This window comes from Hyaena hyaena, unplaced genomic scaffold (assembly GCF_003009895.1).
Source record: "Hyaena hyaena isolate Hyena2069 unplaced genomic scaffold, ASM300989v1 scaffold_117, whole genome shotgun sequence".
Lineage (NCBI taxonomy): Eukaryota > Metazoa > Chordata > Mammalia > Carnivora > Hyaenidae > Hyaena > Hyaena hyaena.
Window position 1 is genome coordinate 2,009,174 of NW_024080749.1, and position 24,318 is coordinate 2,033,491.

Sequence of the window (24,318 nt, forward strand, 5' to 3'; positions counted from 1 at the left end):
GTGTTTACTGCACCTTGATACATTCATTATGCCTCCGGAGATCTACAGAGAAGTCAAGGGCTTGGCCTGAAGCCACACTGCCTGAACACTGTTCCAGCTAGGCCACCTACTAGTTATGTGTATCTGGACAAATCACTAAGTCTCTGTTTCTTGGTTTCTCCCCTTGTAAAACAGAAGAGTACTATCCGGCTCATCGGTTTGTGACCAAGAACTAAAACATGTAAATGCACCAGAACTGAACCTAGCACACAATCACTACCATCATTCACTACGGAATCTCTGGCGAATGAGAACGTGTTTCTGCTCTATCGTTAATTCTCTGTTGTTCTCAATTCCACATGCTCTCCATATCCAAGAACTCCATGCTCCAGTCTTCTCCTCTTCAACAGCCTGAAGCAAAACTCCCCCACTCCGCATTTCTTCTTTCTTTTGATGCCAGGTTTCTTAAATTAGTCTTCTTCATTTCCCACACCTACATACCATAGTTTGCTTTTGAAGACATGTCCTTTGGTTCTAGGATTTTTGTTCTCTGGACTCCCAACACTTAATCCTCAGTACATGCTACCACATGTTCAATCTTGATCTGAGTTCTGAGTTCCTGCTCAGGCTCTAAACCTATACATCTCTAAACACAGTTTTGTGATGATCTCACACTCAATTTTCCTCACATGTGAAATATTTCTAAGGTTGCTTCTAACCGTAAAAATCTCTAATATTATCTAAAACAAAATTTGTCATCTCCTCTATCCATGCATTTCTAGCCTATCACTTTACTCAAAACTTTCCAGGTCCTCCCCTGCTTCTAGCAAACCACCTCCCAATTCTACAATGATATATATCATTTTCATCCTAATCTTAAAATATTCTGTCACATTATCATCCACTTAAAAACTTCCAATAAACCTCCACTGTTAAGTCCAAATTCCTTAGCTTGATATTTAAGTCTTTCTCCAATCTGTTCCCAAACCACCTTTTGGCAACACTATAACCTACCAATCCCCATAAATTAATATATACCTCAATAAAACTCTTATTTACCACCTGTAGTACACATACAAATTTATTTCTGTATAATCACATGACATCTCCCATCCTGGAATGCCTTTCATTGTTCACTTACATCTCAAATTTTTCATGGCTCAGTTCAATTTGATACTTTCCCATGAACTCTTACAGCCCAGGATAATCTCTCCCGCATATGAATTCCTAAGCCATTTATTGTCAATTCAACTCATTTGCCACTTAAATATATAATGCCTCACACTGTTATCCACAAGTTTGCATCATCTCTCACATCACAATAAAGACAAGGGTATCATACCCCTTTGCATCCACTGCATTTTCCTAGAAAGCTGTGAAGAGGAGGCACTAAAAAACCTGTTCATTGCATCAAAAACACAATCACTTTGCTTCCTGAAATACTAGCTACCTGTTTATATAATCCCACTTAAGAGAAAGAAATTATGGAAGGAATAGTAGAAATAGAAAGTGACTATTTTGTAACCACCACAGTTATAATGATTCATGCAAGAATCATCAATGGATGCTAAAACCATCACATGAAAGTTTCTTGGGGAACAGGATATTTATACAGTCTCAAAATATATCTGAACAAATTACTTATGAATTACAAAGGGAAAAAAGGTACCTTCACAGTGGAGAAATCTGGCGGACACCAAGTGATCAAAGTTAACATCACCAATAATGGGATAAACTGACATCATGTGCCTCCTGATGTGATGCACTGAGGACACAACATCACTTATGTATTATTCCTGCCAAAAATGCATAACCTGAAACTAGTCATGAGGAAACAATCAGACAAACCAAAAACCGAGGGACAATCTACAAAACAACTGGCCTATACTCGTCAAAAATGTCAATGTGCTGAAAGACAAAAAGCTGAGGAACTGAGTGTGTGATCCTGGATTGGATCCTGGATCAGAAAACAAACTGTTCTAAGGGCATTGCTGCTACACAGGACAACTGATGAATTTGAATGTGGACTGTATTAGGTAACAGTATTATAGTAATGTTAAACTGCCTAATTTTGAACATTGTTCTTTGGTTAGGTGAGAAAATTTCCTTGTTCTTAGGCGAAACATCCCAAAGTATTTGAGGGTAAATGAATTTAAAACTTACTCTCTAATTGTTAAGCAATAATATCAATAATAGTAATAATAACAAGTATCAATAGAAAGATTGGCAAAAATGCGGCAGAATGTTAATTAACAACTGGTGAATCTACCAGAGGTCACTGTACTATTTAGTGCAACTTTTCCGTTTCTTTTCAAAATAAAATTTAAAAAACAAATACCCTACTACCACACAAAAACTTTGAGAAGTTTTTATTTATCTGTGGTATTTTACATTTCATCTGACAATCTTAAAGCCAGACATACTTGCAATAGAAAAGTCTGCTCTATATAAAGACTTATTCTAAAAAAACAAAAATATCTTTTTAGAAGCAAAGAAACATTTTCTAATTTTAATAGCCCAACATTAATTTGTTTTTTTTTTTAAATTTATGTTTACTATAGAACTTGGTTAAAATATAGTCAATTTCAACTGGTGAAAAGTCTTAGACAATATTTTTTAAACAATGTAGTTTTATTACTTTCAAGTATACAGAGGAAGTAAAGAAAGCTAAAACGGGCTAATAAGCATTTCAAGAAAAAATAATTATCTGTAATTCACAGATTAATAAACAAGCATTTATAAATTAATGAAAGTTTGTTTCTTTAATAATGATTACAAAGAATGTATTTATCATTAGTCACAAATTTCATCTTCCCTCAATTATCAAAAATTGTGACTTAGCTGATTAGAAATTCTGAGTGAGGTTTTATAATACAGCTACTAATTATTATTGCTCTAGGCTCCCTAGAGCCTTCAAAACTTAACACTTCTACTCACAGTACTATATATTCTATAAAGGAGTTTCTAGATTCCATAGAATTAGCAATAGTCCTTTAAGTTTGGATACCTTATTTATGAGATGTTCGGTAACAACTTCTCTTAGTCCAGTGTAGAGCTTTTCTCCGTGTTTATGCAAAACCATTGTATAAGCATTTCTATAGAGCTCCTCAAAACTAAGACCACTGTTATTCTTACGCTGGATTTCTTGGATTGCATTTTTCAGAAGGTCCCAAATGCTGTTTACATATTTTTCATCCATGGTCATCTGTAATATCCAAGAGAGAAAAAAGAGACAAAAAAAACACCAATGGTTGAAAATCTTTCTGTATTTGTCCACAGAGTAATTATTTTATTATATGGCTATGATTATAAATCTGTATTACTTAATAAGGATGTTAACAGTCTGTTCTAACAAAAACAAAAAAATACACGTAAGAGTAGTTTTTAGAGCTGACAGAAACCAAGTTTTTAAAAAAATCTTTTAAGACTTCTCTCATTTCTTATATGCATCAAAACCCTCCAATTTAAATGAAGTCATAATCCCCAATGTTAATACTTGGCTTTAGCCAAAAGTGTAAGACATCTTTCCCTTAGTTTATTTAGTGAAATACAAGCTCAGAGAGATGCTGAGACAGAAAGAGTTCCCTGGCTAAAAACAAAAAAACAAAACTGAGGACATGAACACTATTTTCCTCTCCTGAGATTTACAGAGTTCCTTAGCAAATTAAAGATTGGAAGAAGACCTGCAATTAAAAACAAAACAAACAGAAAACCCCACATTTTCTGTTTAACCTAGCATTCTCTTATTGTCTTCCTTTCCCAGTTCAGATTCCACAGTCCATCATTTGTAGCCACCTTGTATACACCCATGAATTACCTGCCCCTCTCCCCTCCAAAATACTTACCATTCGAAACCCCATCTACCCACCCCTACTCCTCACACACACAGATGTGTATAGCTGAAAGTAAATGAGTAACATACACACACACGCCCAATTCAATATCTCAGTTTAAATTCATAACCACTAACCAAAGTACCACCCCACCATCCTATGTTCTAGACTTTTAACTCTACCAAATAGATGATTTTACAACATCTCCTTCATCCTCACTCTAGGATAAGGACTTGCTTCCTGTTCTACTGAGAAAACAAACAATCTGAAGAAACAATGTATAATCCCCAGCCATATCCACCATCTATAGGGTTACATATCAATAACCTAGTTCTGGTGCTCAAAGTACTAAGTTCTTATACTCAAATTACAGCAGAGACGAGAAACATAAGCATCATCAAGGACATACTAGAAGTGCAGAATTTCAGAGTCCACCCCAGACATACAGAACCATAATCAGCATTCTGAACCCAGGTGATCCCTACACAGAAAGAAGTTTAGTTCCATACCAACTCACCTATAAAGAACCACCCTTTATCAGTCTCCCTCTTCCTCCTGCTCCTCCTCACCACATCCTTTCCTCTCTGCTAGATAATTTCCATCCATATTCAAAATCATCACTTTCCCATCTTAAAAAGAAATCCTCACAACCCCTTGTACTTCTCCAGTACCACTGAATTTCTCTTTTCCATTTACAGTGAAATCACAAGATGTGGGAGATTTCTACATTCACTGTCTCCAAGCCCCATTTCCCCCTTTATATCTTGACTCTATTCCAGTAAGGCTTTCATCTCTACTGTTTTCACTCAATCTACCTGAGAAGGTCACCAGCAACTTCCATCCTACTAAATCTAAACAGAGTCTTAGTTCTCATGATACTTGACCTATGTGGCAGCTAATGAAACAGCTGATCATGCCTACTCCTTGAAACAGATTCCTCACTTTGTTTTTCATTTTTATTACAATCTCATGTTTTTCTTCTTATTCCTCTACCTTCTATTTGTCAGTCTGCTTACTGGTTCTTTCTTCTCACAGCAACCTCCAACCCTAAACCGCTTTGTCTAGCCAAAACTCAGTTTTCAGGTGAAGCTGGTCTCATCTATACTCACGGCTTTAAGTTAACCTCGAATTTATATACCCTGGTTGGCCTTCTCCCCTTAATGCCAGAGTCCTACATTCAGCCAACTTGTCTGTTTCCACCTAAATATCTACTTAAGCATCTCAAGTTAACCATGTCCAAAACAAAAATCCTAATCTTTGCCCCAGAAGTCTGCTTTCTCTGCAGTCTTCTCCAAATGAGCAAATGTCCACTTCATTCTTCTGGTTGTCAAGGCCAAAAAGCTTGTAATCCCCTTTATTCCCTCACCTCAGATTCTAATCCAACAGGAAATTCTGTTGTTTCTACGTCCAAAATGTGCCCAGAATCTAACTCCTGCTGACCTCTTCCACTACTACTAACCTTACCCAAACCACCATCATCTCTCAGATTATCCCAAAAGCCCCCTAACAGGTCTGTTTCTGCTCTTGGCCCACTATCATAGGGCAACCAAAGTGACCTCCTAAAAATATTAAATCACGTCACTCTTCTGCTCACAACCCTCAAGTGACTTTTCATTTCTCTTAGAGTTGTAGTTAAAGTCCTTACATAAACTACAAAATGTTATTCAAGCTGATCATCTGACTTCATCTAGTCTTCCTCCTTGCTCACTCTGCTCCAGCCACACCAGCCTCTGCTATTCTTCGGAATGTGTCAAATAAGTTCACTCTGAGGTGTTTGTATTTGCTACTCTCTCTTGTCTCTCAAATGTCCTTTCCTCAGTTATCTCCATGGCTCAATCACCTTATCAACCTCAAAAACGCTGATCACCATAAAATGAAGCTTTAACTGCTCACTCCATTTACAATAGCAGTCTCTTCTTACTAGTGACCCCCAAATTCCAATACCACAATCCTTCCTCTTCCCAGCCAAATGTCCACTCCATGAAGGCAGGGATTGTTTTCACTGTGGAATCCCTCACCAACTAATGTAATAACGTGGCATGTAACAGACATTCATACTTGTTGACAGAATGATTTTTTACTAATCTCTAAGGAACGGTTATTACACCACAAATAACCCACATGTTCTGCATTCACAACCTGGGAAACATGGCAACAATTACTCATCAGCTTCACACATATTTCTGACCTGAACTGGACAGAAATTACTGAGCTAATGAAATCCTCTCCAAAGAGGGTAGGAAGAAACTTTTGGAGGTGATGAATATGTTTAGTGCATAGATTATGGTGAAGGCTTCACAGGTGAATACTTACCTACAAATTCATCAAGTTGCAAACCTCAATAAAATGGCTTATGGAAAAAAACACAATCCTTTCCAAGCTACGTCCAATGGGTACGAACGTGGAAGAGTAAGGAGGCAAAATAGTTCTTTCTGTCACTCTAGCAATAAAATATCAGCTCAACCTTCAATCAGAGAGGATTCTTAAGCAGAGGACTCAAACGGAGTCTTACTATTCTAATCTTTTCTGGAGTGCTTAAAAAAGAACTCTTTAACAGATAACTTCTTTTTTATTACTCAAATCTTATTCAAATCTCAGGTCTACTGGAAACTTTTCCAAAATGGCTTTAAGAGAATTTACTGCTACATCAAAACTACTATCTACTTTTCTCACATATCCTATTACACAGGATGCCATCCATATAAAATATTTTAAATAAGATGTAGCTAGTCTTAAGTTCCCACAAATAAAAGATACAAGTGCATGCGATAATGATGGCCTCAAGTACTCCATGTATGTACAATGTGGTTTTAGTTTGCTGGCAGCATATACAGAGACCATTAAAAACCAAACTAAGACAACATCTCTTGACATTAAATAACCAACAAATGAAGCAGAACATTCAGAACAATTCCAGAAAAAGACCAAAGTTAATGTGGACTATAAACTCCAGAGATAACTATACTGTTAATACTTGAGCAAAACCTCAAATGCTCTTTTCAGGCTCTAAAAAAATAGGATCCCAAGAAAGCCAGGAAACATACCAAAATATCTCTACCTGTCATGAATTACTAAATTTGTTATTAGAAACTAAAGAATTTTTAAAACCACAAATCAGAGACTTTGAATATTGTAGAAATATCCTTTATAATAAATCATTTCTCACATATATAAACCAAGAGTTATTCTATAATCCAAGATTGTAGGTAGTATTTACTTCACTATTCATGCTTTATAGACAGAGTAGAGACGGAGTCAAAGGATAATGAAGTTTGGATACAGAAATTTTCAAGTAAATGAAAAGAAAATAGACCCAGAGAGACTAAATGACTTACCCCAAATCACAGAGATTAGAATTTATATATTCCCTAATCCAGTCCAAACTACTGGACTCACTCACATTCCATTCCATTATGCTAACATGGTATAGTAATATCACAGCTTGAGTCACTGATTATTCTGGTAAATATGGTGTGGTATATTAGTAGAGAATGTTAAATTTTGCTGTCCAAAAGTCCTGGATTTGTGTCATGGTTTTGCTAAATTAACAACCCAGGAGACCTTGGGAAAATTACTTAACTCTTCAAAATCTTCATTTCCTCACTTGTTAAGAAGGTTTAATGACAGTATGTATCTCAAAGGACTATCACAAAGACTAAACAAGGTCAAAAGAATTTAGCCCAGCCCAGGACACAGCACAATCCCTCAAACATCCACTAACACCAAAGTTCTCAGTGATAGAATCTCCTGAACTCATCTGTGGGATTAACTGTCAGAAAGAAAAAAAAAAAATTTCAAGCTTAATAAGTAAAAATAAAAGAAAAAAAAAGAGCTAAAACAACAAACCTTAGCCATACAACTATGCTAAGTGCAAGTCAGTATAATGTAGCCTTCTTTCAGAAACAGTATTCCCTACTTGCTATTTCCGATTCTTCCAGTGCCATTTTAAATGGCATTTTAATCCCCAGGGCTCTGTCCTTGGCTCTTTTCATTCTACAATGGGTCACTATGCATTTCCATCCATTATCATGGTTACAATTACTACCCACCCATCTAAAGTTCAAAAATTTTTAAGACACCAGATTAGCAAGGGATTCTTGAGTTTCCTAAAAGTGTATGCAAAATTTTGCAAATACAATGTTGTATGCATTTTCTTTTTCTGGATGATGAGTCTTCAGCTCTTTCAGATTTCCCAAGAAATATGGCCCACATCTCAAAGAATAAGTTACTGGCTTATATAATTGCTCCCAAATCTGTATTGCCAGCCCAAATGTCCCTCCAAGGCCTAAAACTACGGTATTCAACTGCCTGCTGGACACCTCAAACCAAATGCTCCAGACGCTGATCAAACTTACCATGTCCAAAATCCCTGTTGAACTGACCCTCCAAACACACACCTATCCTCATTCTATATTCTTTAATTCAAAAACCAGCTAGTTTAGAAGCCCCTGTAACTAGCTGGTTTGTGAATTAAATATGTATAACTTTTCTTCTTTCCTCTCTCATTCCCTTCTCATCCAACCATCAGGTGCTGCTAACAGTAGGCCCAAGATATTTATCAAATATGCTCCCACTCTTTCATCCTGCATACATACCATTGTCCTAAAACTTTCCTCTAGGTCACTATGACAGCCTTCCAACTATCATGAACTCCAATAATCTCTTAGAATCTGTCGTCCTCAGAATCACCATTTAAAAAATAAACACGAGCATCATGTCCCTGTTCAAACCCTAGTTCTCATTAATAACAGGGTGGAAGGATATACTTTAAAAGTCTACTTTAATACTATTCAAAATCTAGTCTATGCCTACTTTTCTAACTTTATCTTTCACTCACTACTACCTATCCTACATTTATTTCTAACAACATTAAATCAACGGTTACTCCCATCCAAAGACACACCTCCCTCTCATTCACCACCTTCCCATGTGTCATCTTTTTTCTTTACGTTTATTTATTTTGAGACAGAGACAGCTTGAGCAGGGGAGGGAGAGAGAGAGAGAGGAGAAAAAGAGAGGGGAGAGGGAGAGAAGGAGAGAGAGAGGGAGAATATCCCAAGCAGGCTCCACACTGCCAGATGCAGAGCCCAGTGTGGGACTAGAACTCATGAACCGTGATCATGACCTGAGCCAAACCCGAACCCAAGAGTCAGGCGCTCAATCAACTGAGCCACCCAGGTGCCCTATCCTCCCATGTCTTCTTTAAAGCCCCCCTCCTCTGCTTTTTCTTTACACAGCTGAGCACAACTTATGAATGCAGCTCTGATGTCCTCTGTCTCCCAGGAATTCATCCCTGACCTTCTCAAGCAGAGTGGACTCCTTCTCAGCTCTTTCATAATACTCAGGTCCTATCTGTCACCAAACTTCATACTGCTTCATAATTAACTATGCATCGTTTTCCTACACTAGACTATGAGATATTTAAGGGGTTATATACTTTTTTCATTGTCACTTAGAAAGCCATAAACAAATGCCTGATAAAGGAATTTTGATTTACCTATATTATACTAATTCAATTCTGAAAACATGAACATCTAAATTAGTAAGCATAAAGATACGGAAAAATATTTTAATGTGCTTATCTACTGCAATTAATGTAATTTTAAAATAATCAAATGTCCTTTTCAAATAAAGTACAATCATGCACAGGCAATAAACTCTGAAATTTCACTTATCAAGTAGTATTTCAAATTTTCCTATTCACTTAACTACTTAATCATTAATTTTACTAATAGATATTAACTAGGACGAAAATCATAGGCAGAAAAGGCCCTTCAGGAGAGGATACATAAGCTACAATCTTTCCCCTAAATCAAGAAACTCTGAAAACAAAAGGAAATGGGCTTCAAGAGCAGCTTCTTATATATGCATGCTTTTAGTCTTGGAATCTAGTGAACGTGTCAGTAACAGTGGCAAAATAATTATGTTACTGATGGACTTCAACTTCTCACTCATCCTTGGTACAGAATACAATATTAACTGCCAATGAAAGTTAAAAGGACTAAATGTTAACCTCCAATCTCATCAATATGTTGCAGTATTTTTTTAAATGTTTGTTTATTTTTGAGAGACAGAGTGTGAGCAGGGAAGAGGTGGACAGAGCAGGAGACACAGAATCCAAACAAGCTCCAGGCTCTGAGCTGTCAGCACAGAGGCCCACTCAGGGCTCAAACTCACAAATTGCGGGATCATGACCTCAGGTGTAGTTGGACACTTAATCAGCTGAGCCACCCAGGCACCCCAAATCTCATCAATATGTTAACCATAAAAACATCCGTCTATACTTCACTCAGGGTCATAAAACTTAAAGGCCTTAACACTGTATTTAAAAAGAGTAGTAACGTTCTTTTAAAGTAATATTCTAAATTACTCGAGCAGGATTTTGATCTCATTGATGAAACTGATTTACTTGGCATCCATTAACTGCAAATACACTCAGGAAGGAATGTTAATAATACCTCAACGAAATAATAAAATAATGAAATGCACATACACAAATCTAATGTTTGCTAATTATTAGTCATATACAGTATTCAACAAGTTCAAGTTATAAAGTGATCAGCAAAGAAGGTAAATTCAATTAGCAAGAAGAGAAACAAAAGTTCTTTTTAAAAGGAAAGGTATAATTAAGTACTCTTAAATGCTTATGGTTTAATGAGACTTAAAATATAAATCAAGACTTTAATTTTTAAAAATGACCACCACCCTCTTGCATCTTCCTAATCCAGGATTATAATTCCCTCATTAGTAAGCACCAGTAACAAAAATAACCCTAACAGTCTTTAATTTTCTTTCACAAACATCTTTGGTTATTCACCTACACCATTTCAAACGATGTAAAAACATAATCTTTAAAATGGCCGAATTTGAAAGGATGTCGGTCTATTATATACTTACACATCTTGAAGGTTCTGTAATTACCAAGAGTTGGAGAGAACTACAGCATGAGCCAATTAAAACTAAAATGAAGAGAACTGTATTCTTCACATCCACTGTATACAAAGCACAAGAAGTCTTTAGTCTCCTGTGAATAATTTTCGACAAGAAATTTAGAACAGGGTGGGTGGGGGAAAAGGGTGAGAATTTGAAATTCCAGGCAATTCAGAATGACACAGCTAGAAAAAATAAACAAGGAAAAATGCTTATTCTTAATTTTGAGCTTCAGCCTCAAAAAAAGTTGCTCTGGTACAAATATCTGAGGAATGACAATATTCTAGTCAGACACAACTAAGCCATAAATTATGTAAGGAAGCTGCCTCCCAAATTATAAGCACCTTAGAGTAATATAATGTCTCTCTCCCTTTATTTTATTGTATCCTTTATAATACATGGCATACTGCCTAGGTGACTTTCAAAAAAAATGATTTGAATGTAGTCCAGTTACAGTTATTGATGATGATGAGTCTTATCTGAGGACCAATGACTTACGACATCTGCAATAATCCCATTTACCCATCAGTTAATCTTTAAGCAACTTCAACCATCAAAAATACAACTAAAGACTCAAGTATTAAGGAAAACAGTACAACGGTATACATTCAAATTTTGGACAAGTTATGTAACTTTCCAGAATGTACTTTCTTTACATGAGTGTGGCAGTTGAGAAATGGGAGATGATATGTTGTGTGGCAATGAAGTCTGTGAAAGCATCTGGCACACAGCACTTATTCAATACCTTGGTTTCTTTCTTTACTACACAAAACTTATGTACAGCCTTAGTTAATGACTTAAACCTGAATGTAAAGTTGAGACTGATGTTTAACCCGTTTCTCTGTGGTTACAGTAGAGATCAGATGAGTGCAGAACTTTGCTGCCAAAAGTAGTAACTGATGTCAAGGGAGCGGAGAAAAAGATGATCAATTAGAAAGGCACAGGATCCTGGGACAATTCTGTGAAATCACAAACTAAGCCTGATCCACATCCAATTGGCCTCTAATATCATTATAGAACAGTAATGTTAATAATGACAAAGCTAAATCATCAATAGAAGGTTTAATTATAATCTACATTTCAGTACTCAGCAGTAGTAGGCTGTTCACAAATCCATATGGAAACCTGGAACAATTTTTTCTTTCAAATACCAAAGGTCAAACTTCCAGATTAGCCTATTAAAATCCATGTAGGTCACAAATAACTTGAGTCCAACCAATATATTTCAAATATACCTCCGTGAATGACTTTTGCATGTATGAGAAAGGGTATGTGTGACATTTCATGGTCTGATGATAATCACAGTTAAGATGCAATTTTAAGTATTCTCACTGAAGCAAGAAGTTAGTCACTGTCCTACTATTGGTACTGTTCTCACTTAAAAAGGGGGAGGGCTACATAGTCAGTACACTGAAACATATTTTATCCAAAGAATACAATATTCATCATAACTGAAACTCCTCAAACACCATAATTAGAGACCTTCCCTATTAAGAAAACTTATACTTTTTAAAAAAATGTTTATTCACTTTTTCAAAAAGAGAGAGACAGACAGAACACGAGCAGGGGAGGGGCAGAGGGAGAGGGAGATACAGAATCTGATGCAGGCTACAGGCTCCAAGCTGGCAGCAGAGAGCCCAACACAGGACTTGGAACTTAGAAGCTGTGAGATCATGACCTGAGCCAAAGTCTGACAGTTAACCAACTAAGCCCCCGAAAGGCCCCAAGAAAATTACTTATACTTTATATCTAAGTATATGCATGATTTTTGTATCTCCATCCTACAATCTAAAATTATTAATTTTAATCAAAAGTGACAATATTGTCTTCTCTTTAGCCTAGGTCACTAAGTGGTTTTGAAATGGGTAAACCTTGTTTTTTAAAACTATGTTAATGTGTCGAAAGCTCTACAAATTGTAAATTAGTTTACCCTGGAATCAGCAATACATAGTCCAAAGGATGAGGAAAAAATGTGAAAAAGTTTTTGACAAAGTTAGCTTTGTCTTTAAATGAATCTAACCATAACCAAGCACGACAGGATACCAAAAGTCCACCAAAAAAATTATTACAAATATCTGGTATCAAATCTGCTCACAAGTTTCCCTAAGCTACCAGTTCACACGAAGTATGCAAAAAAAAAAAAAAAGAGCTAACCCCCACCACTTTGTATTACTATTTAACCATCATTGCCAAAATAATACCGTTCTGATTTTTAAAAAAAATTTTAAAACATGTATTTATTTTTGAGAGAGAGGGAGACAGAGCGCAAGCAGGGGAAGGGCAGAGGGGGAGGGAGACACAATCTGGAGTAGGCACCAGGCTCCTAGCTGTCAGCACAGAGCCCTACGCGGGGCTTGAACTCATGAAGCATGAGATAATGACCTGAGCTGAAGTCACGGCAACTAACTGAGCTAAAGTGAGCAGGTGACCCTAATACCACTCTGATTTTAAAGAAAATTCTAAATCCGAAAGATAGGAAGGTGACTTCTGCAATATCACAGAAAATGTTTTAAGCCATGGGAGAACACACCAGCATTCAATTCCTAGACTTGTATGTAAATGCACCACCTTTACTGAAATTTTTAGAGTTGGAATAAGTGTAAGATAACCACAAATTAAAATCTCATTTTACAAATAAGGAAACTGAGGCTAGGTGGTTTACCCACACAGCTAATTAGAGCAACGAAGGAATCCAAGGGTCATAAACTAAGTGTCCTGTTGTTAGCCTCATGTCAACTCTAATCACCACCTGGGCGCACAATTTTAAGATAACATCGAACAGGCTAATGTTAACACTGAATTATTATGGCTATATGACTGTTTCAATCTGGTCTAGAGAAAAGACCTTTTAACTGGAAATCAGGCTTCTAGTCATGGCTCTTCCATAAATTCAAGTCATGAGAGTATCTCTTGGGTAAATCATCCTCTCTGGTACTCCCTTTCCCCATCTATTAAGATTGGCACAGATTCTCTCTAAAACCTTTTAGCTTTTAAAAATTAAAATATGAATATAAACAGGAACAAATAAATGACTTGTTGAGTTGGCTAGGAATAGCATTCATCAAAAAAAAAAAACAAAAACAAAACCCACTTCTTTCATGTCTCATTTGAATATACCATGAAGAAAAGTGAATTATTTTAAAGTATCTTGGTGCTTTGGTGCTTCAAAATTCATTTTACTGTTTAACCTACTTCTTAGTATATTCTCAAAGACAAAACTTAAGGACTATATTGAAGTATTATAACATGCTAACTTCAAAGAATCACTTTTTTCTAAACATATACTTAACAAGATAAATGTCTACTAACTGAAAAAAGTGTATAAAAAGTTGTACTATCAGGCTCATAGGTTAAAAAGGAAAGTGTTAACTCATAAATGTGAGTCAACTAATGTCTTTCTTATAGGTTATGACTTTGCTTAATTCAAGTCAATACACACAAGGATACCCTCAAACAATTTATCTACACAAATTTTGCTGAATATATACTTCCATTGATTTGAAGTTTTTAGTAACTTTTATTCTCTTATGAGAGGCGCATTTACCTTGAATCTAGGAAGGCTTATATTTGCAAAGCCTCCTTCCAATAGCCAAGAACTAATTTCAATTTCTTTTCATCAGGAGTACTGCACGGTATAAACTTTATGGCCCCTGGACCTGCCCCTGGTCAATAATTTGAACAGCAATCTTAGGAATAATTTTTCAATATATTCCTATTGAGAGAGTAAATACTTTAGAATCTAGCAAATGCTTAAAAGGATACTAGCAAGCAGTGTGGTACAGTGGGAAGAACATTAATTCCTGAATCAGATCTGGGATCCAAATCCTGGCTCTGCCCTTTCTTAGAGGTACATGTGATATTATATACACCTCACCAGGCATCTCTCAGACCTAAATGGATTTAAAACAGTAACAACATCTAAAGGATTTGACATAATTATAGTTACAAGTACCTAAAACACAGCCTAACATAAAGTAGACATTCAACAAGTTGTAGTAACTAATCTTATAAAGCAATTTCTTATACTATCTATAAACTGAAAATAAAAAGAGAAAGAATTTATCACGATTACTTTCAAGAGGACAGGGCAAAGAGAAGAAACTAGGGGTTGCTCAGTTCAGAGCTGCTTCAGAAAAGAAAGATTTGCAATCATTACGTTAAAAGAATTTCTCTTAGCAATGAGGGGTTGCTTTTATAGAAAAATATCTCCAAAGACACTTGTATTTTCTTAAAGTAGTTAAAGATGTTCCTTTGAAGTCTTTTTCATTTGCTTAGCAGTAACCTTTGTCACTTAAAGAGTAAATTTAGGTCCATTCCTCTCTCAATGATCACTAGTACTAAATGAATGAAAGTCAAATTAAGAAGTTTTACTTAACTACATTTTCAACTTGACTTAAAAAAATAAAGAATGCTTTCTAGTAGCAAAAGCTCTGGATAAGGGGTTATGGCCAACTAAAGGGATCAGTTCTCAATTTGTTAGTAATTGTCTCAATTTGGGCAAGTAGGGCTCTCCTTGACTTTGAAAAGGCTGGATTAAATGACGAGTGATTTTTAAAGTAGTGGTTAATAGAACTTTTTTAAATGAAATCTTTTATAGAAATGGCAAGTACAGACGGCTTTAAATAAAGAAAAGGAGATTTTTGAAGATACACCTACTCCACTCCTCCTATGCCTCCTAGGTCTTGGAGACCCTATAAGAATTTGAAAATCCCTGTCCTACATGAAATTACTTTCAGTTGAAAACTCTGACTTCATGATTAAACAATTCTTTTAAATGTCTCAGTAATGCCACTGTTTCTTAGAAAGCACTTTCTCACAACTAATCTGAAAAACACTGCTATGGTTTCCCATCTTAAAGATGATAAAACGAGAGTGTATTCATTCATTCATTCAACATTGGTTGGATACTATGGGGCTGCACCGACAAAGATCAATACAAAAAGACATGATCCCTCCTCTAAAGAAATTCATGTTCTAATAAAGGAGATATGGGACTATACTTTGAAGACTTCTGAAAATAAAGAAAAACAGTATGATAGCTAGTTACTACGATAGGGAAGACAGGAAAAGAACATCTTCCTTCTCTGAGACCTGAGGGAAGGCACGGAGAATGAGTAAAGACAGAGGTTAAAGGCTATAACTGAAAGGGAAGAAAGCTGAAGGAATTTCTGCAAGATAACATTAGTTTTCACAGTGAAGCAGTAGTTAAATTTCTGGAAGAAGACAGATAAAAGAATTCTCAATAAAGAGCTTAAGGACAGTGATTAAAGTCTGGAATAGCTCACGCAGGAAAAGGGAGCGAGAGCTTACCAGGGACACAAAAAAACCTTCCCAGAGGCCCTGGGGGTCTAGCTTAGATACCACTATCTTCCAATTTTCTCCAGGAGTGCACAACAGCCTAAAAAATATAAGCAGTGAAGGCAGGTGGTGGAATGATCCAAGACACTCTGTGCTATTTATGCCCTTGCTCTGGAGGGGGGTAGTAGGAAAGAAGAGGCAGCTAGTAACTAGCAACTAGTAAGTAGGCACCACGGCTTAGAAAAATGAAAGGGGTCTTCGTGAGATCCAAGAGCACATTAATGTCAGATGGGAAACAAGCAACATGCATGACAGAATAATGAAACAATAACAACTTGCATTTATTCATAATGCTTACTTTGTGCCAGACACTATCCTAACAGGTTTACATGTATGAACTATTCTCATGAAGTAGGTACTATTTTCTCCTTCTTACAAAAGATGAAACAAATTAGGTGATTTGCTCTCTTATTACATCTAACAAATGGAGACGCTAAGATAGAACGTAATATCAGAGTTTAAGATTTCTAAAGCAACAAAATGACAAGCTCTAAGACAGAGTAAAGACCCCTGTAACGAGAGGCCAGGTCTGTCAGATCATCCTGTTTGATCCTGACCCCCCAGGAGGAACACGACATAAATGATTTAAAATGGAATAAATGAATGACTATGCCATGTGTACTGGATAAATTTAAGGTCTGAACTGCAAAGATGTGAGGAAGATATGAAAGTCTTCAGTGACCAAAGGAACATGTTTAAGAAGTTAGGAGACAGTCACACGGAGGGCAAAAAAGAACAGTTCAAAAGGGCCCGAGGAGCCACCAAAGAGGATGATAGATGTGGTTAATAAACGGTTTCTGGGCCCAATGATTTAAGGATTACAAGGTAAACAGACACCTTAACTTAAGAAGATAAGCCTGTATTCTCAGGGCAAAGCCAGGTTTCAGATGCAAAGAATTCTGAGAACAGGCTGAAGATACAGAAGAGTCAATCTGCAATGAAAGTGGGGGATCAGAATGGACAGCTAACAGGAGGGGAAGAAAAACTCATGGAGGAGGGAGGAAACTGCACAGTATAGCTGGCAAACAGAGAAGACTGGACTACAGGTTTGGTCTTCAAAAGCACAAGCCAAGGTTACGACCAATACATGACACTATCTCTGCTTTCAAGTTATTATTGTTTCAGGGGACTAGGCTGACTACCCTTCAAAGGACGTGCCACAAAATCATTAATGACCAACTACATCTTGAGACTTTACTTATAGTCACAGAGAGAGTTCAAACATTTCAGAGTACTACTTCCATCAACTTACCCAATTAATCAATTACTATGGTTTTGCTTAAAGGATTAGTTTCTCATTTAACCAATCATTCACTAACCATCCACACACTGTGTCTAACGCTATGCTAAGTGCTTCGTGGTTCAAAAGGGTGTCTGTACACATAAGCTTTGGACAGGGACAATCTAGTTCATGAGTGAAACAAAAACAAGAGAATGGAGAAGAAAGGGAAGAAATGAGAAGAAATGTATTTTTAGATAAACATTTGGTATGTACTTTCTAATATATACATTAAATATTCCTTCAATAAAGTTATCTAAGAGGTGACGCATGTATTCCAATGATTGTAGGAGAATCATTATATCAACTTCTTTTCTGAATCTACCCCCAAAAACCAGTAGCATTCTTTGCAAGTGCCCCAACAGTACCAAACCCATATCCTTTGGGACTGATTTTTAGTGTGGTTGGCCATTCAGGCTTTTCAAAATGTAAGTTCTAAAAACCTGTACCCAAAAAATGGCAGCATCACTAAAATAAGCATTTAGTATTATAACTACCTGTAAAAATAACATTCAATCTTAACGTTTAAATTGTGGCATAATCATGGATAAACAGTAGTATAACCACACCTGTAGCTAGGTAGCGTTCTAATGCTTTATTCTATCTCACAACAACCCTATAAGGTAGATCCTATTAGTATGTTCATTTCAGAAGAAGAACCTGAAGCTAGAAGGGGTTAAGTAACTTGTTAATGATGATGCAGCTAGAATAAGGTAGAAATGACACTCAAAACCTGGCAGTCCCAAGTCCACACTCCAGGATGCTCTCAGCTATTTCTTAGACTCCTAACACACATGGTGAATAAAGTAAAACCAAAGGAAAATTCCCTACAGACCATCCAGTTTTATTCTTAGGAGTTGTCAAAGACATGCAAATTAAAGCATTAAAGTACTATTTTTTCACCTATGAAATTAAAGATATAAAATGTTGGCTAACACACTGCTACACAGTAGAAATAACACTGCTACAACCTTGACTTGTATAATTAATTCTGAAGAGCATTCATTTTAGAGCCAGACAGTCTGCGTTAGGATCCTAGTTCTGCTATTGACAAGCACAGGGACCTTAAGCAAATTTCTTAGGTTTTCAAGGCTTCTTCTGTAAAACAGATGATGACAATACTCCATACAGTTGGGCAAATGAAATGAGTTTACACATACAAAGCACAGTAAAAAATACAGAACAGTGTGTGTGGCACATGTTAAGCATTCACTAAGTATCCGCTATTATTAATCCCTACCTTTCTGGAGGTCAATTTGGCAATATACACCAATTCTGTTTGGCTCAGTAATTCCATAATCATCGACAGGCTCAAATATTTATGTGCTTAAATCATCACAGTTGCATTATCTATACCAGAGGAAATACGAACTAACTGGATTAATCAAAATACCTGGCAGTAGGGAAATGGTTAAGCAAACTGAGGTACCATAGAGTACTACTCCTTACAAATCATATTAATATATTTAACATGAAAATATTACATTTTTAAAAAAGTTTATAAAATGATATAGTACCTCAATTTTACCAGGTGTTCAGAAGTATATGAAAAATTAAAAGAAAACATCAAAATGTGAATACTGCTTAGTCCAAGCAGTAGAGCTAGAGGTGATCTTTATTCCCTTATTTATAAATTTAGTTACTCAACGTTTTCTATCATGAATATGTACCACTTTTATAATTAGAAAATCTACAAAAGTGAATGCACTGCTTTGACAGATTATGACTGGTTTTCACAATACACTGATAGACTCTAAATGCAATTCCTATTATACCTCAAGGATTTGTGCTTATTGGTAACACCTTTACTTTTTTGTTGCATTTACAATGAACAAATGAGAACTACTTTCAAAACTGCACTATTTAAAACTATAAATTGTAGCATAACCTTTATAAAAATTTAACAAAACTGCTAACGAACATCAGATGACCTCGAATGAAAACAACAAAAAGTTACCTCAAAAGGACAGTTGGAAGCAACTTAGAATAGAAAGGGAAGGCATACTACTTTTTCTAGTCTTAAATTACATAATCCTCATGAACTGGAAACATGCTGTTATTACTTAGCTACATTTGATGAATGAATGATGTACAAACTAATGAAGCTTTCTTTCTCTATTTTGCATCAATGAATGGACCTTGTGACTAAAGTATTATTTAAAAGGCCAATTTCTACATTGTTTTCTACACTTTAAAATAGTTTCAAATTCAATATTGATACTAATAATTTTCCAGCATCCTCTGATGGGCTATCTAGGAAGATAATGTAAATAGAAGTACTTGCAGATATCTACTCCATGCTTTTGTTTTTTTAACTTCTAAAGTCAGACAGGTACTAACAGCTGGCTGTCCTAAAACTATTCAACAGAAAGAATCAGTGTAAGTGTAAGCGACACTTCAACAAATCTGTTACATCTTACTCCATAATTTTTCTATACTAGAGAATGACAAATAAATGTAGTTAATTAATTCCCCACCCTGTGTGACCTGCAAGACTGTCATTCAGCTTTCCTGTATATACAGTCCAGTAGTCCTAGACAATGACTACTTTTTCCAAGGAAGGAAAATCTATTATGAACATCAAGCTGTTCCTCCAAATCTAGAAATTTCACTATAGCTAGGAAAATCAAAAACCTTAACTGTCCCCATTTGTTATTAAACTTTTATGCTCCTAAGTACATCACAAATGATCTTAAAACTCATCTCTCTCTAATGTCACTCTGCTTTCCAGCTAACAGTAACCTCCACATCACTCGCTACCCATGCTGCACAGACGCAGCTCTGTGAGGCTCATCTAGAATTACGGTGTGGGTATCACAACCGGAGACTCTTCACCACGATTTAGCATGCGTCTATAAAATCACTGAAACCATTTCCAGATCACTCTAAAGACCATCACTTTCATAACATGATTCCTATTCGAAGGCTAAGCCAAAACAGACATACCAGAGAGGCCAGTATTTTCATTCAAACTATCTCCTCCAATCCAATCCAACTTTTTAAGCCCATGTGGACAAAACCCATGTGGAAAGTGCAGATGGTGAGGAATGGCTTTTCAAAGATAAGAACAAAAGGTTCACCTGACAGCAACTAATCCCACATAGCCCAACAAAAGCTCAGGAGAGAGACATGCGGCCACAGCAAGGAAAGAAGAGCAGGAACTTCCTGGGGCAGCACTGTGATCCAAATCCTTAGAGCTTCCAGAAGTTTCACAACTCCAGCCTCCTTCCTTAAAAAAAGTTTTGTGGCCTTTGCCGTTATTTACAGTACCAAAAAAATAAAAAGGATGTGAAATGGCATATATTTGTGTGCACTGCAGGGAAGCTAACAAACTAGGATAAACTTTAACTCCATCAACAATTTATAAATCCAGAAAGTCCTTCATTGTTTTCATCTTAAAAATTAACAACAAAACAAAACCTAATTTCTCTTAAAATCTTATGAGAAGCTCTACTTAAAATGCAAATTGTATATAAAACTGTGGTATGGCATAATTTTTACTTTTGTGAACAACAATGAAGGCACTTATAGCATGTACTCAAAACACTAAAAAGAACCTGATTTTACTGATAGGACCGTATCTGGAGGCTTCCACCGCTATCAAATACCTGTAAGCCCACCTACCACTCTACTGCAATGAAAACAAAACAATCTCAATACACGTTTTACACTTTCCGCATCAATTTATAAAACAGGGTCTGAAATGAGCACTTGAGATTCTGGTAAACTACAATTTTCTTAAACTACAGTCCCTACGGTAACAATAATGCCAAATACAATTATCTGAAAGTACTGTACATATGTATATACATGAATACAACTTTTTTTATGGAATACTATGTATTTACTACTAGAGGATTGCTAATCTGAACAAAAACAGAAATTTTGAGCGTCTGGAAGTACTCAAACATTTACTAAAGGATAAGACAGTGAAATACCATACCACTGACACATATACCTTAATGAGGTCTCAAAGAACCATGACTTAAAAATTTATATATTAAAAAATACAATGATTGTTTTCAATAAAAACTACTTAAAAGTATGAAGACTCGTAATATAATAATGAATATGCTTTTAGAAATTAGCAGATATTAAACTACTGAATATCAAACACCTGTCATTTACAAACTTCATTAAAGGAGATTAGAAAATGGCAACAACTTATGGACAGAAAAAGTCCAAATGAGATCACAACCGTAACACTACATCAAAAAAATCGGTTTCAGTACGATGTGCTAACATATATTCTAGCCCTCCGCTAAAGGAATAATGACATTCTCTCCTGCCTCTTCCAATAGCACAACATCCAGCAAGGGCGGCTCTGGACTCTTCAAGCTGTGCTGACGTACTCCGAGCCCCTAGAGCAGAGCCTGGCACACCGTAGTATTCACCGAATGAATGAGAGAATGAAGACCAGGCAGGAACAAGAAAACCTAAAGCGATGAAAAAGTTGACCGCACTTAAAAGTACAAGTGGTTAATCACAACAAAAGTGAGTTAATGTCAAATGTGAGCTATTACACATTTTACTAACAAATCTGATTTAGAAGAACTCAGACTTCAAGAATAGGCAATTTTCCTGGAAAACTTACTGTATTAAACTATTTAAGATTCGTATGAATTCTACGTTCTGTTAAAAAATGTTCACAACTGATTTAGGAGCAAAACTAACATTACTTAATCCATTACAAACCCAGCTGACTTCATTATAAGGGAAAACATGCTGATCGACTTCATTAGTTCTCTGTCAACATTTCTCACTTTCTTTGTAGTTTCTCACACTTACTTGGGGGAAAAAACTTCAAAAACTCAAACTCCCTTTAATTGGTGTATCAAAACACTTAATTTTCCTGAGTGTATCCTATATTTACATAAAGCCAGAAGTCTCTACACACTGACATTACCATTCATGTTACTACAGTTTCAGAACTCTGCATCAGGTGCATTTTTTTTTCCTTTTTAAGAATTCAGAAAAGAAAAATTCTCTGGGGTGGACTTCTTACTCCATTGGGACAATTGTGTTAGTAAGTCTTCCCTCACTGCGAATTACACTTTAGAAACCGCAGCTTTAAACAGTAAATACAAACCACATCTTCCCCCCTTCCGAAGATACGTGTTTATGTTTCTAAGACACTGAAGATCTTCCTCCGGTTTTAGTGTTTGAACCTCTTCTGTCCAATTGCTAGTTTGTCTATCTTGACGTATACCTGTTACTGTAGCGACATGAGCAAGTATGTCCAGTTTCTCTGTTACAACAGTACATTTTAATTGCTCGCCATTGGCTATCTGAATCAGATCTGACATCCAGGGTTATGCCCTGTACACTGAATACACTGCAAGCGTGTATGACTCAACGCAATGCTCAAAAAGAAAGTTTCTAAGCAGAACACGATTGCTGTCACTAAAACCTACAGAGTCGAGCGACCCGGGGCGGCGACTACTCGTTCTCTGGGGCCTCCCAGGCTAAGAAAGGTTGAAACAATTGTCCCATGCGTTTTCTCTGGCTTCCCCTTGACCCTCCTACGAGTGGCGAGGCAATTCCTGCACAAGAGTTTGTAAAGTGCGTCGGGAGCCTGTAGGATGAAAGACGCCAGAAATACACCTGATGTTGTTAGTGCAGAACTAGTGCGCGCGGCGTGCAAGCACTGTCAGTGCGGCGGGGGTAGGTCGGTGGCAGGGCCCTTCCCGGGGAGGGGGGGGGGGGAGAGGACAGTCCCCTTCATCATCCGACAGGTCTGGCTGGCCATCTTTGAGGCTACGGGGATTTCTGAAACCGCAGCGAGACCGCATGTGAAAAGTTAGACACACGCCCCACACCCGGAGGACTTCCACCGTCCCCCGTCCCCGCGGGCCCGGTGGTCCCGGGAAGCGAGCCTGGAGAGGAGTGCCAGGGGCCGGGCCTACACCCCAGGAACGTGGGAAGGTGCTGGGACCGGCCAAGCCCCCCACCCCGCTCCCCGGCTGCGGCTGTCCCCCGCGGGGTCGGCTGGAGGCGCAGCCCCCGGGCCGGGTGCGCGGTGCCCGGCGCGGGGAACGGCCCAGGAGGGCGGCCGCGCAGGGGCCCCGCGCCGCCCCGTTGCCAGGAAGGCTCGCGCCCCGCGGCCGGCGGCGTGGGGGAGGGGAGGCCGGGCCTGCGGCCTGTTGGGGGGGGGGGGGAGTTCAGCCCGGGCCTTGCGTGCGGCTCGCCGCCGGGCCCCCGGCCCCGGGGTCCCAGGCGCCGCCGAGAGACTCACCGGAAAGGCCCGGATCCGCATCTTGGTGTCCTTCCGGCTGCCCGTGCCTTTGCTCAGATTCGACATGGTGCTCGTCCCCTCCCCGGCGGCGGCTTCGGGTCGCACTCCGAGGCGCCGGTGTCACATTTAAGGCGGGCGGGCAGGCGAGGGGCTACGCTGGGGGGGGCGGCGGCGCGGCCCCCGGGCTGGGCTGAGGAGCTGGCCGGCCCCTGGGCGGCCGCGACGGGGGCGGCGGCGGCTCGGGCTCCGGCGGCTCGGGCTCGGCTGGGGGAGGGGGGGGGAAGCTGCGCTGGCGCCGCGACTCCGCGGGGTCCCCCTCACGCCCGGCTCGGCTCCCTTTATCGCGCTCCTCCGCGATGGCGGCGGCGGCGGCGACGGACAAACATCTCACTGCGCAGGCCGAACGTCCTCCTCCTCCTTCTCCTCCTCCGCCTCAGCGAGACGAGATCCGGCCCAGAGGGTGGAGGGGGGAGGAGGGAGGGAGGAGAGCCGGAGAGTGGAGAGATTGGGGGGAGGGGGGTAGGAGGACGGGAAGGGGAGGCGGGCGGCCGCGGCGGGGACGCTCAGATCTCGCGAGAAGAGGGCGAGCGCGCGGCCCCTAGTGGGGCGGGGCGAAGCTTGGGAGCGGGAGGGGTCAACGGGAGGGGAGGAGGGGGCCGGCGAGTTAGAGAAGTGGGAGGGACCAAGCAGGACCGGGGGGTGGG

The 24,318-nt window shown here is 38.4% G+C and overlaps 1 protein-coding gene across 2 annotated transcripts in view; it reads right to left on the reverse strand.

The window, feature by feature from the left end:
- CUL3 (cullin 3) overlaps positions 1-24,104 on the reverse strand; it is a 94,810-nt gene extending 70,706 nt beyond the window's left edge. Inside the window, exons 1-2 of one of the 2 annotated variants that reach the window (XM_039236827.1) lie at positions 23,615-24,104; positions 2,987-3,184 (exon numbers count right to left, since the gene is read on the reverse strand). In XM_039236827.1, coding sequence (XP_039092758.1) covers positions 2,987-3,184; positions 23,615-23,680 — 264 coding nt within the window. In that variant the 5' untranslated portion in view covers positions 23,681-24,104. Of the gene's footprint in view, positions 1-1,648; positions 1,712-2,986; positions 3,185-23,614 lie in introns of those variants that run through there. The other variant, XM_039236828.1, reaches the window with a different exon arrangement.
- Positions 24,105-24,318: the final 214 nt, after the last annotated feature.